We start from the raw sequence: 13,666 nt of genomic DNA on the forward strand, positions 1-13,666 counted from the left end.
AGGAAAACTGCACGGCTCTGCCTGTGCCAGCTGCGCATCCATGCCAGGGATGCCAGAAGAGTCAGGGCAGGCTCTGGTGACCCCCTACCCTCTCCTCAAACCCCTGGCTCTGCCCCTGCCCAACCGGGCAACCAAAGGGCATCTCTGGGCTGGCGGTGCAGCAGAGCAAGGCACCGCACAGAAGCAGCACATTGCTGTAAATCCAGCCGCTACTAGAGGGCAGAGCAAGCCAGGCGAGCCAGGTTTTGTAGCTGTGCAAGGAGCTGAGATGTGGGAAACCGTGTTTGCTTCCCCTTTCCCCTTCCACTAAGGCATGTGGGGGAAGGGGGAGAACTTCAGCAGCGCGAGGGATGATCTGTGACATGGTTTGAGGTTTGGAGTGGGATGACTCACGCTTTGATTTTTTTTTTAATTTTTTTTTTCAGAGTGCTCCAGGGCTGGATTAACCCGTATTGGTAAGGAAGGCACTGCGGTAAGCAAGGTGGAGAAAGTGGGGTAAAGCTCCCTGTTCTCCAGCACATCAGGCTCCTGTACCCCCAGCACTGCTGCGACTGCTCCCGGTCCTCGGCAAGGAGAGAAAACAGGAACATCAAGAAAAGAACACAACAGAAAACGTCCTGTATGGTGGTGGTATCCCGAAAGGGACAGCTGCTACCTTCTGCTAACCCGCTAGGCTGGACCTAGGGGTCTGGCCCAAGGCTGTGTCCCATCCCAGTGCCCGTCTCTTTCACAGGCAGCAGCGTAAGGGCAGCTTTAACGTGCTCAGGCAGGTTTGCAGCCTGCGCCAGCCCCGGCCACTGCACCCTCACACCAACCCACCCGTGGGTGCCCTGGGGACCTCCCTCCGCTGGCCAGGGCAGCTTGGCCACTCAGGCTGGCTGCTTCGGATTCAGCCTGGGCTTCCTTGGCTGGCTGTGCTGTCCCCATGCTGGTGCATGAGCTGGTGCTACCCGAGGTGTTTTCATCTCAAAAAATGAAATAAAAGTTTTCCCTGACCCTCACAGAGGCAGAAGCGCAGCCAGTCAGGGTGAGACAGGCTGATGCTCTTTCCAGGACCAACACCACCTTGTCACAGGGACAGGGATTCGGATTACTTGCCTTTGGCCGGGGGGTGTGAGCAGCCCCTCTGCCATAGCCCACTGCATCCAAGGTGAGCTGCCACCCCTGCCTGCCACCGTCCGTCATACCCAGCCCTTGCTTGGAGCAGCTCCGGGGCTCTTTGTGCTGCCAGAGCCGGCAGGAGCAAGTCAGCACGTCATGAAGCTGCAGACTGCAAAGAGAAAATCTGATGGGTGTCACAACCACTTTGGGCCTCAGCCCCAGGAGCCCCCGGTCCATCTCCTGTACCACCTGGGCGAGCGTGCTCACAGCTTGGAGAGCATGGGCAAACGAGCAGGCAGGGTGCCCGGGGTGGCCCATGCAGCTTGGCCATCTGGTTGCCACACTGCAGGGATGGGCAGGGAAAGGCAGCATGCCAGGGAGCATAGGCTTTGCTGCTGTGTGTGGGGACCTCTGCTGTCTCACCGCAGCCTCAGAGGGTGGCCAGGCCATGGGTGAGGGGACATTTTGGCAGATGGTCTGTTGATGGGAGGTCCTTGCATATCTTCTCTGCCTCTTTCCGAACTCCACAGGTTAGGAAGTCCTTTTCCTGTGCCTTTTCCAGCGCTGTGGGAGGGGATGCTTTGTGCCTGGTGTCCCTGCCATTGCCAGGGGTGCTGCAGTGTGGTTCGGGCAGGGTGCAGGCAGGCAGCAGCACCCTCAGCCCAGGGCCAGCCTTTGCCCAGGCTCTTCCCAGCTCTGTGCACAGCAGGTGTGGGGGTTTTACCCAAGATTTTTTTTTTCCTGTCCCACTTGTAGGCTGGGTTTTAGACCAGTTGTGCCCTCCTGCTCGAGCTCAGCTGCATGAACCAGCCACACTGATGCTTCTCTGCTCCCAGCGCTGCTCACCCTGGAGATGTTTGCACTGGCTTTGCTCTGAGCCATGGGGCAGGAGCAGGCAGCCCTCCTGGCCAAGCAGCTCGAAGAGATGCTTCAGGCTTGCCACGAACAGCGTGGGGCCAGCCCCGTGCCGTGCTGGAGGTGGGATGTGCCCCCCTGCTTCCAAACCGAGGAGCTGATGGGGAATTCACTCACTCTGTCCCTAGATAAATCATGCAATTATTTGTTACCACCACTAATTAAGGAACCACGGGAACAACTTATCCTGCAGGCACAACCAAAAACTTCTCTGCTAGTGATGCCCTGAACATCTCGAGGTTTTAACATACTTGAGGTCAATGATGGCTCCCGCATTGGAGACACCAGGGACAAGTAGGCACGCACCAGCACAGCAGCACTGAGGTAAGCACCCAGCCAAAAACCCTGCGACTCCAACCCTCCATCCCGCTCAGCTCAGCAAGCCAAGCCCCGTGCATCTGGAATCGGATACCAGGAGGCTGCCAAAACCTGGCTGCTCTTTGGTTTGGGTTGCAGACCCTCAGCTGGCGCAGGAGGAGGTGCTGGGTGCCATGCTGCTACTGCCGCACGTGCTCACCTACTGCACAGGCTGCTGCAAGGGGTGAGGTAATCCTGGGTAATTCCTGACTTCCCTGGAAATGCCTCCAGGCCACGATGATTATCGCTGTAATTAGCCTCTCTGATTTTTCTTGGTGTTCTATAAAATATTAATTTACAGCTGGATCCTTGCCTCCTTTGTGTGCCGGCTTGAGCTCTTCCCATCAGCAGAGCACCTCTGGCACCTCTCGCCAAGGTCCTGTGGGGTTACACGGAAGAGCCAGGCGGCTGCTGGCGGCTGGGTGGTGGTTGGGGTTGGTGGCTGTGGCCAGCAGCTTCCACTTCTCAGAGCAACACGTTCCTGTAGCTCCTGTTTCAAAGGAAAGATGCAAAACCAGTAAAACACTCACAAAAATGCCCTTCACACCTCTTCATCTGGACAGTGAAGGTGAGCAGGCAGCTAAACCACTCCAGAAGCCCTTTAATACAACATGCATCCACCCCGTTGCTCTGTTTGGGCCAGAAATAGGATTTTTGCTCAACTGCATGGTAAAGCAGGTGGGGCAGCAGCTGTGGCTGAACCAGACCACATTCCCCACCCGGCCTGCAGCTGCTGGAGTGAACATGGTGCTCTGATTTCCACCATTCAAATGAAGCCAAACGTGGGGCTCAAAGGTGCCCTGAAAATCCACTGCTCACACCAGCACTTTTAAGTTGCCTCATTTTTCAGCCAAACAAAGTAGCATCAACTTCAATCTTGCTAACAAGGTGGAAAATGCCATTTCTAGTATTTTGATTCCAAACATTGGGAAGGTGAGGCAGAGAGAGGATGCCATGGCATGGGTTTTGCCTTGGCCAGGTATTAGGGGTGGCAGCCCTGCCAGTGTCGAGGTTGCTCTCCTTTGAAGGCAGCACTAGCTGCACTGCAGGTCCCGGTACTCTCGCTGCCTTCTCACCGTGACAAGCCTTGGGCTCTGGACTCTGCTGTTGCAGCATCCCTGCCAGTGGGTGACTACTGCTGTGTCCCTTCAGGGTGCCCCTGTGTTGGTTATGCCTCTGGAATAATCTATTTGTTGTCTTTGTGAGGCCAGATCTAACAGCTGTCTTAACTACGGCTGGAATCCAAAGGGAAAAGTGTTGCTAATGACGGGAAGGGTGTGTGCCCCGCGTGCCAGTGTCTCTGCTGGGAGCTGCTCACTACCCGAGCTGTTTTCCTGGTACTTTCGGTCAAGCAGCAGATGAGGTCAGCGACATTTTGTCCTCACGATGGCCCTACATGTCCCCGTCCTGCTGTGTAAAACCTACTGAAACAAAGCCAGGTTGCGAAGCCACTAGGATTTTGTATTCTCCTCCAAGGCCACGTCCCGCCGTTGACGCTTCCCAGGGTGTTTGCATAAGATATTTCCATTTGGTCACTCCTCCCCTTCTGCAAAATCAAACACATGCATTTTGTAGCTGCCAATCCCTTTGGCAGAGGCTCTGGCACCACATTTTGGAGACAAGCAACAAGCTGCTGACAGCCATGCTTTGCCCGAGCAACTGGAGGCCCATTGGCTGTGACACAAGGCGCTGCCTGCCAGCTCGCCAGGGTCATCGGATGTGGGTCCTGGAGAGCCTGGCTCAGCCGCAGCCCTCCGCCCACCCTTACCGAGCCAGCAGGCTGGGGGCTTTGAGGAAGGCTGTGCTGCAGATGCAGCAGGGTATTTTATCACAGTGCAACCAGGGAAAAGCAGCTTTATCTGTTTTTTCTCCTGGCATTTTGTTCAGTTTGTGGTTAGAGCTGCATCTGGGCATGATGCTTCAGTCTTACACCAGTGAGCAGAGCCGCTTCTGCCTGATGCTGCCAGAGCTTTCCAGGCCGCAGCTCCCTCCCGGCTGAAGCCTCCACCAGCTTGCCCGGCTCAGCCCTTTAACCCCAGCCTTCATCCAGCCCCCACCCCATGATTTTATCCCCTGCCTCACTGGTGTTCAGTCCAGCCCAGAAAGCTGCAGGGATGCCTGACACAGCCAGTGACAGCAAATGCTCTGTCAAGACGCCATGCGGCCAGCAGCCAGGAGAGATGCTGCTCGGTAGGGTTTGTGCGTTTAATATCAACCCTGCTGCTTCCCACTCCACAAGAACCTTCTGCAGCTCCGGAGGGGTGAAGCCTCCGTGAGATGGTGTATGCTATGGCCAGGGGCTCTCCCACCTCTCTCTCTGCTACTTTTAACCCAGCTCCAGCTCTGCTGCTGTGGGGAATCAGCATTTTGGGAGGCAGCTGCCCTGCGCACAGCCCGGGGTAGCCCACCCCCCTTTCCCTCTCAGACCGCAGGGGCTTAACCAAATAAAATCAGCCGGCCAGCAACCTCAGCCGGCCCTGTGGCGGAATAGCGCTGCGGCTCCCCGTGTCGGCAGAGGGCAGTGGAAGATGCTCCCAGCCCGCCGGAGCCTCCCGGCCACGCTGCGGCGGTGGGGATCCGGGGAGGAGCCTGCCGGGGAGGAAGGGCAGTGCAGGCGCAGTTCCTCCGCCGGGGGGGCGGCCCCAGCCCGGCACCGCCGCCGGGTGCCCAGCGGGCGGGGGGGTCTGGGCGGCTCGATCCGAGCGGGAGGGCGGGCGGAGAGGGCGCATCTCCCACCAGCTGCCCCCCAGCCCGGGTCCCGCCATGGCGCACGCAGGCTGCCGGGAGCCGGAGAGCCCCGCTCCGCATCCCTGGGGCGGGAAGCGGCGGCGGCGGCGGGGTAGTCCCGGAGCTGGCGGGGACCTGCGGGCAGGGGCAGGGCGGCGGGCCGAGGGGAGGTCCGATGTCCCCCGGGGGCTGCGCCAGGCTGGCGACTGCAGCAGCGGGCAAGCGCCTTCCACCGCGCAGCCCACCCGGTGCCGCTGTGCGGCGGTGGGAGAGGCGGGAGCGGGGGCTGCCCGCGCCCCCCCGCCGGCTCCGCACCCCCCCGCCGGCTCCGCACCCTCCCCGCCGGCTCCGCACCCTGCCTGCGCCCCCCCGCCGGCTCCGCACCCTGCCCGCCGCCGCGCCAGGCGCTGATAATTAATATCCCTGGAGGTAAAGAAAGAGCAGCGTGAGGTTGGGATGTATTATTTTACCCTGATAGGAATCTGACACCGACACAGCCATTAGGGTAAAGAAAGAATAATAACTTAGACTTGGCATATATGAAAGTGGAAATACCTTCAGCGTGTGAAAAGACAGGCTTTAATATATTGGTGGGTTTGTAATTATTTACTGAAAGAGGAGAAAAGGCAGCGCTTACTGCAGAAGGAGACAGAGGCGCGGGAGTGGCTTCCCGCCGGCTTCGCATGGCCACCGCTAGCCGGGCCGGGCTCCAGCGCCGGGGTGGCCACGGGTGACCGGGGCCCGGGGGACGCCTCGCGGCTGGCATCGAGCCACAGCGTCCCCGCCCCGCCACCCCGCATTGCGAGGCTGCCGGGGCTCGGAGCTGCTGTCCCCCAAAACGCTCTCGGGGACCTGCCGGGCCAGGGGATGCCGGCGAGCCCTGAATCCCACCGGCAGGCGGTGGCATCGCCCCCCTGGCGGCGCTGGGCTCTGCCGTCCGCCCTGCTCGCTGCCGCCGCTTCGCGCACCGGGGCGGCGGGGAGCCGCAGCATCACCCCGCCGCGGCCGTCGAGGGCCCCCCTGGCCGGCGGGCAGCTTCGTCCCGCGGGATGCTCCGGCAGCCGGGCCGAGGGGGGGCCGGGGCTCTCCCGCGCCGGGGGGACGGCCGGTGGCTCCGGCGGCGCGGCGGGGGCGGTGCTGGCGGCGGCCCGCCCCGGGGCTGCGCCCGCCGCGGGATGCGGCGGCGGCGGGGCGGCGCGGCGGCCCGACGGGCGATGCGGGGCCGCGGCCGGGCCCGGGGCCGCCTCTGAGCCCCGCGGGCGGGCGGCGAGCGCGGTCGACGTCGGGGAATCGCCGCCCGCAGCGCGCCGGGCCCCGGGGGGGTGGGGAGCGGCGGGCGGCCCCCGCCGCAGGTAGGGACCGGGGGGCCGAGCGGCGCGATGGAGGAGGAGGAGGAGGATGGAGGCGGCGGAGGGGAGGCGGGGAGTGAGGCTGCGGCAGGAGGGGGCGGGCGGGGGGGCCGGCCGGGGGGGGCGGCGGGCATGTGGGACCGGCTGCGGGGCAGTCGGGCGGCGGGCGGCGGCCGGAGCGCGGCCGCGATGGCGCAGCGCGGCGAGAAGGGGCCGGCGGCGGCGGGCGAGGGCGAGCCGCGGGCCGGGGCCGGCGCCGGGGCCGGGGCCGAGCGGGGGCCGAGCGGGGCCGCCGCGCCCTTCCAGCCCCCCGAGGGCGGCTTCGGCTGGGTGGTGGTCTTCGCCGCCGCCTGGTGCAACGGCTCCATCTTCGGCATCCACAACTCCTTCGGGATCCTCTACATGATGCTGCAGAACGACCTGGGCGAGGGGGAGAAGGACCCCGCGCTGGAGTTCAAAACAGGTACGGGCTCCCCGGCCCCTTCCCGGCCCGGGCGGGGCCGGCGAGGGGGCCCGGGCGGCCGCTCGGGGCTCGCACAGGCGGGGCGGGCAGCCCGGGTCGGGTCGGCGGGGCCGGGGCGGCTCTGCTGCCCGAGCGCTCCCGGAGGCGGCAGGGCTGCGAGCTCCTTCTGGGATGCGTTCGGCCGCGATCGCTCCCAGCCCCCGCCATCCTTGTAGCCGTGGCTATATTTATCTCCAACAGCATCATGTGTTTCTAAGCTCTTATGTACTCAATTAAAAGTAATTCATCTGAAAAGCACGCCCTTAGCTTCTCCTGCCTGGTGTGTTGTGGAGTGAGGAGAGCAGCGTTGGTGATCAGCTGGTGTGTGCGAGCCACCCCCTTGTATTTTTTATTATTATTATTGGTATCTTGTTGGGGGGGGGGGCTTTTGAGCTCTGGGTTTGCCTGCCGTATCTGCCGGCTCGCACCCGGGGGTGGCTGCAAGAGAGCATCTGCCTCACCAACACGCTTCTTCCGAGTTGTACGGCAGTGGGAAAGCTACGTGGGGCAGGTCTGGCAGCGCTGCCAGCACACTCGCACCCAGGCCAGCCAGGGTCTCCAGTGGCTAATCTCCCTTAATAGCAAGACCCACAAAGTGCACCCGGCTGGGTGTTTTGGTAGGACCTACAGGCTCAAGACCATGTAGTGTTGACACGGAGAAAAAGGATGTTTTTCGCTGCAAAGACCCCCGCTGTTTAAGTAGGCTTGGCAGGGGGGCATCAGCCTGCCGGGGTGGTGGCCCCAGTGGGTCCCTGACATGCTGGCATCGTGAGGCTCAGCCTTGTCCCACTTCTTGTATCCTCCCAGAGAAGATCATGCCCATCGTTGCGATGGACACCCATGGCCCGCCTTGCTTTTATCGGGCAGGTAGAGAGGCAAGCACTTGGTGTTGAGGGAACCTGCTCGTGGTGGTGTCCTCACCCGGGGTGGGACGTGGACAGCGGTCAGAAGCCAGAGTGGGAGTGTTGCAGAGAGAGGCCGTGCTGCAGGGTGCGTGAGGACCTTCAGGTCTTATTTTGGGGACCAGTGTTGCCTGCATTCCCTCCGTTCAGCTGTCTCATGACTGGTGATCACGACGATGAGCGCACCGGGATGAAATGCATTGCCGGAGAAACGGTGTGATCATGTAATTATGGGCAGTAACGGAGTGCCGCAGAGAGCTGCGGACGTGTGGCCGGTTGTAATTAGGGTGATTGATGGGCTGTAGGAGTGTGCAGTGTGATCCCCAGGAAGCTCATCACGTAGCTCTTGGTTTCCTGCTCCCTGTGATTGTATCTAGAAAGCCTAAGGCAGAGCTCTAAAGGTAGAAGCGTTAACAAAAGAAATTAAATACTGCAAGTTCTGGTGGTTTAAAGGCTCTGTGCCCAAGACGGAGGTTGCAGGAGTCAGCATCTGCCTCTTGCTCCTGCGATCTATTTATTTATGGCTATGACCGCACAGAGACCTTGAAAAAGAAAGGTGTGTGGGTGTGCGAGGTGAACCCGGGCTCAGTAATTAAATTGCCTGGGTGACGAATATATGCATTTTGGTCTGGGTGCTTAATGAAGAGAGGCCGTTCATAACCCCTGCACTGTGTGACACGCCAGCGGAGTGCTGCCTCTGTGCTCAGAGGTTGCGGTGCAGGGGCTCGGGCAGCGGAGGGGAGAGGTGGGGGTGATGGAGCCCATCTGCAGCAGGGAGCGCGGTACCTCGGGGGTTGCAGCTGCACCGTCTGGGGCCAAGGACAGCGAGGTGCGGTGTGGGGCCCCCCTCCAGCCCTTCCTTGCTTCCACCCCTCCCCACTCAGCGTTGCATAATTTCCCCACGGTGCTCGTTTGCGTGCAAACATAATCAGGAAAATATTATAGCTCCTTTCCAAGCGCTAAGTGATATGGCCTTCCTGAAAAGACCGGCGCTGTCTGTTTGTCCTCCAACACTGGTCTGCTCCTGCCAGCTGCAAGCAACAGCCGGGCCCCGGGCCCCCCCTTGTTCCCCATCAAGCAGGAGCAGGTCAGGGGAACAAGGACCCACTCCCTGCTCCAACTAGCATGCGGCCATGGGGACATCGCTTAGCCTTTTGGCTCTGCTCTTAAATCTCCGCTCCGTTCTCGGGAAGGTGGGTTTGTACCAAAGAGGGGGTTTGGAGGCAAGATGGGGAGTAATGCTGTAAGGCGGTCAGGCATCCCTTTAAAAATAGGGTTATGTTTATGCTAAAGCAGGTACTAGTCTGCACTAAACAATAGCCGCCCCAGCACATGGCTATAATTATCAAGGTTTATTTCTTGTTTGCATTGGTCACGTTTTCTCGCGTTTGATCTTGAGAAACGCAGGATCCGCGGAGTTCAGATTTGGGGTCAGGCTTTGAAAACAAACCCTCTCTCAACAATGCATTGAATGCATAGGCTCCTTTGTTTAAAGAAATATACTGCGCTGCGTATGTCAACAAGCAGCACCGGGCTGAGGCGGGCTGGCTGCTGGGACCACCGCGTGCCCCTGCACGGTGGGACACCAGAGCTGGGACTTTTACAAGGCACATTCTGTGCTTTGGGATTTGTTTTCTTTCGGGGGGAGTGGAGGGCTGGGGGGAATGCTGAGACTGGAATAAAAAAAAAACCCCAAAAACCCCATGTGAGCACTCAGCCAGGAAAAGAAATACTGGTCTCCTCTGCTGGAGAGGTGTTGAGTGATGCTTGAAAGTGTTTGCTGGGAGATGAATGGTGGTGTTTCCCTCTGGTTGTGCAAGGCTCATTCCGGTGACAAGGGAGCCATGGGACACGGCCGCTCCGATGCCAGTCCTGCCAGGTGCAGGCTGACACTGAGCCAAGGGACAGATGAACCATCCTGGCACGTTCATCTTCCCCAGCTCCAAAAGCCAATTTGAGTGGCAGAACAGTCCTGGTAAGCATTAACTGGGCCTTGACCCTCTTAAATCGATGACTGCTCTGCCGCTGCTTGGACACGCTCCCAACCTCGGGAGATGTGAGTGCAAGGGGAGCCTGGGCCAAGCCAGGGCTCTGCCCTCAGCCGAGCAGGTCCCACTTGCACCCAGGGCACCCCAGGGTCCTGGCGAGGGGCCCCACCTGCCCGGGGACTGCCAGGAGGGCAGCACTTCCTAGTGCATCTTGTTCCTTCAAATGCATCCTTGGTGCTGTGCTTGGACATCTGGCAAGCACTGGCAGGGCAGCCTGGAGAGGCATATTGATTTAAAAAAAAATGTTTATCTATCTGTTTCTTCTCCCCTCCTCTGCTTTGTGTCAATATCCCAGCTATAGATTAACTCTCTTTGCTTAATATTTAATGTTCGGTTGCTGGAATTAGGAGCTGCAAGCACTTGGAGGGATGGCCTCAGGAGCTGGTCTGGTTTGGCTGCAGCTCCTCTGAGTGTGTCCATGTGTCCAGCAGCGTCCTCTGGTCTGTGTGCAGGAGCCTGGGGAGCCGGTGCCCCGTTTTAGCCAAGTCACAGGAGCTGGGGAGCAGAGGCTGCTGGAGCGCCCCGTGCCCGGGGAAGCCGGGCTGGTGCATGGACCATAGCCCTTGGCTTATTGTACCTCTTTGTGGCCACAAGGCCAGGGCATAGCTGGTGTCAGTCACCTTTATGCCTGAATTCCCATCTGTTCTGGTGGAGAATTTCTTTGTGACCAGTGATTTCACATCCTTAGGATGGGTGAGCTTAGATGGACAAGGGTGTTTTTACACCAGCATCGTAATGAAGGCTTGGTGGGAAAAAGGGAGTTTGTTTCTTGGAGAGAATAAAGTGTTTCAGTGCTGATAGTGATAGATGGGGAGGAGAAGCCACGGGCTCCTCGCTGGGCCAAAGAAGAGTCCCAGGGTGGGTGAGCATGGCTGGAGCACTAGGCGCTGAGAAGGGAAACCCCAAAGAGAGTGTAAATCACAAGAGGTGATTCTTGGAAATGGTCCCAACTAAATTTCGGCGGTACTCCATGGCCCTAGTGAGACCAAACAGGGGCAGCTGCCACGAAACTGCACTTTATTTAGCCTGCTGTGATAAAAGACATCTACCCTAGGTGCTAGGTTTCAGCTTTGGGGAAGGTGAGGGCACCCTCACTGACACTCTTAAATACAAATTATGATCCGGTGATAGGTCTGAGATGGGTATCTGATGGGTATCATCACCCGGTGCTGGTGCTTGGGATGCTTCCATCTCCTAAAGGTGGTACGGTGATTGTCACCTTCTCACCCAAATCTGCAGGATTTGAGATTTTATTTATGGCCAGGGAGCTGCACTGGCCCCATTTCACAGATGCATTGGCCGAGGGTGCTGTGGACCTTCCTGGGTGCTTCCCTACATCCATCCAGGCTTCCAGCCCTGCTCCACATTTCCTAACCCCACAGAGGCATGCGCTGTCACGAGCAATAGTTATGTAGCCCAGACAAGGATGTAAATCCAGCAAAAAGAGCCCCCCCAAAAGCCTTTTATCACCCAGCCCTGTTGGCTGGGGAGTGCAAAGGGCACTGTGGAGCTTTCCCAGCTTTACTGGGAGTGTCATGCAGTGGGATGCCAGTGTGCCAGTGTGCCAGTGCTGGGCTTTCCCAGCTCAGCTTCTGCCTTGTTTGGAGCTGGAGCTTGTGATTGCACGGAAACAGGGGCAAATTTCTGAGGAACTGGGTTTTTGTCGCTTGAACTGAGTGCAAGGTGCCGTGTGAGATAAAGCAGCCTGAAAAGCAAACAAAACACAGCCGTGTCGTTAAACCTGGTTCTTGGGGCTGTCGGGAGTGATTAAGGTTATTAGGAGGCCGGAGTGCTGATTCTAAGGGAGGGTCTTGTTTTTAAAGACTGCAGGGGCCCTCTCAACCAGCACGCTTGACATTTTAGTGGTTTTTAATTTATCTTCAAGTGTCCTCTACCAGCCAGCGAAGGAGATGCTCCAGTCTCGGTTGTATTTCTCGGTGGCCATCATCCTCAAGTGGTGGTATCTCCCGTGATCTTGCTGCAGTATATGAAGAAGTGGTGCATGGGGTTGTGCCCTTGGTTTGGGTTTTTATTTTATTTTTTTCGTCCTTTCAGTTACAAGAAAACAAACAAAACCACCCCACCTTGCGGGGATTTGCTCGTAATTTAAACTAAGGTGCTGGGTTTCAGCTCCATTGTTGAGACTGGGAGGAGGAGGAGGGATTGGAGGGCAAAGGGGGTGGATGCTGCAGTGTGCAGAGCCGGGATGGATGCGGAAGCATGGGGTGAGACACAGTGTGGTGCAGCGCCGCAGGGCTGGGGGGATTAGCAACAAAGGAGCAGTTTCATTTTCCCTTTTTGGGGGAAATCCAGGAGTTTGACAAGTCACCCTTTAATCCCCTTAAAAACCATCAGCAGCTGGAAGCTGATCATCAGCTGGGGCGGTTGACGTCCAGCACCTTAAAATAGACCTGACCCATCAGGTTGGGTGAAACCCCGTAGCTGGGAGGCACCGCTGACCTTGCTGGCAGTGCCCGTTGGGCCGGCTGCACATAGCTCATGCAGGCGTTGTCACCTGTCTCCTGTCCCCGGGGCAGCTCCGCTGGCTCCCTCCCTCCTTATCCCACATGTTACAGACACATCCATTCACAGGGCACATCCAGCTTGTGGGGCGGCACCGTCGGGCACCCCAGCCGTCGGGCACCCCATCCCACCGTGTACCAGGCGAGTGGTGGGAGAAGCCATCTTCCCAAGAGTCTGGTGGTGTGATGGAGACCACCAGGCTGGTGGATGCGGAGCCAGGGCTGACGGATTCCCTGTAGGGTTTGTAGGACTGTTTGGGGAAGGAGGAGTAATCGGGTTTTCCACCATCCCAAGGCTGGTTTTGTATCCTGCAGTGCGATTCCCACTGGGGGCATGGGTGGTGGTAAACAAGGTCCGCTCCTGCCCTGCTGACGGGGAGCTAATCCCAGTGGGATGGTGGCACTGGTAGCTGCTGTGACTGGGGCCATTCGGATCAGTCAGCACTGTCTCAATATAGGGCCTGGGTAACCTTTTGCTTTTTTATCCTGGTGACTCCTTGGGACCTCTGCCAAAGCGGCGTGGCGCGCGTGCCAGCCGTGGAGTGACAGTGCAACTGGGTGAAGCGATGCGCGGGCTGATGGGGACCTCAGTGGCGCTTGGCTCAGTGCCATGGGCACTTGCTCTCACCCCCGCCTCCACGTGAGTTCCCAAAACAGCCCCCCCGCCCCTTGTTGGAAACAGCTGAGGCTTCACCCTGGCTCCGTAATTGGGGTTTTTCCCACTTTTGGCTGGCGTCCAGGTGCTGTAGGGAATTTTCTGGCATGTCACCAAATACCTTAGCCTCCCCTGCTCACTTTTTTTGGGATGATGACCCCTCAGGGGTTCCCTACAAGGCGGGCAGAGCACGGAGGAGGATGCCAGCACTTCCCAACTAGAACAGTGGCCATGCACCCACCCTTGCAGCCAGTGGTTTCCCTGGGGAATTGCTTTTCCCGGCTTTCCTCAACCACAAGCCCGTGTGTCCACGGCGTTGCCATACCTGCTCTGGCAACGAGGGGTGGGAGAACTGGGTACCCCCCATACGCCAATATGACACACATGCAGAAATGCTGCTGCACCCGTTACGGCAGGGATTTGCTGGGGTTTGCCTTCCTCTTCTTGAAGGATTGATTATTCCCTATTGCAAGGGAAGGAGATGCTGCCTGTTGGCATTCATCCCTGTGGAAGAATGCCCGGTGGAGAGGTGTGTGCCAGGCTGGGCATCACCCGGGGGCCCAGCCCAGCTCCCGCACCGGGGCGTTG

The 13,666-nt window shown here is 58.9% G+C and overlaps 1 protein-coding gene across 1 annotated transcript in view; it reads left to right on the forward strand.

Annotated features, from left to right (window-relative positions):
- The first annotated feature begins 6,581 nt into the window (after positions 1-6,581).
- Positions 6,582-13,666, forward strand: part of SLC16A2 (solute carrier family 16 member 2) — a 35,845-nt gene continuing 28,760 nt past the window's right edge. Inside the window, exon 1 of the mRNA XM_037408236.1 lies at positions 6,582-6,912. Coding sequence (XP_037264133.1) covers positions 6,582-6,912 — 331 coding nt within the window. The remainder of the gene's footprint in view (positions 6,913-13,666) is intronic.

The sequence above is a fragment of the Falco rusticolus genome, chromosome 14 (assembly GCF_015220075.1).
Source record: "Falco rusticolus isolate bFalRus1 chromosome 14, bFalRus1.pri, whole genome shotgun sequence".
Classification (NCBI taxonomy): domain Eukaryota; kingdom Metazoa; phylum Chordata; class Aves; order Falconiformes; family Falconidae; genus Falco; species Falco rusticolus.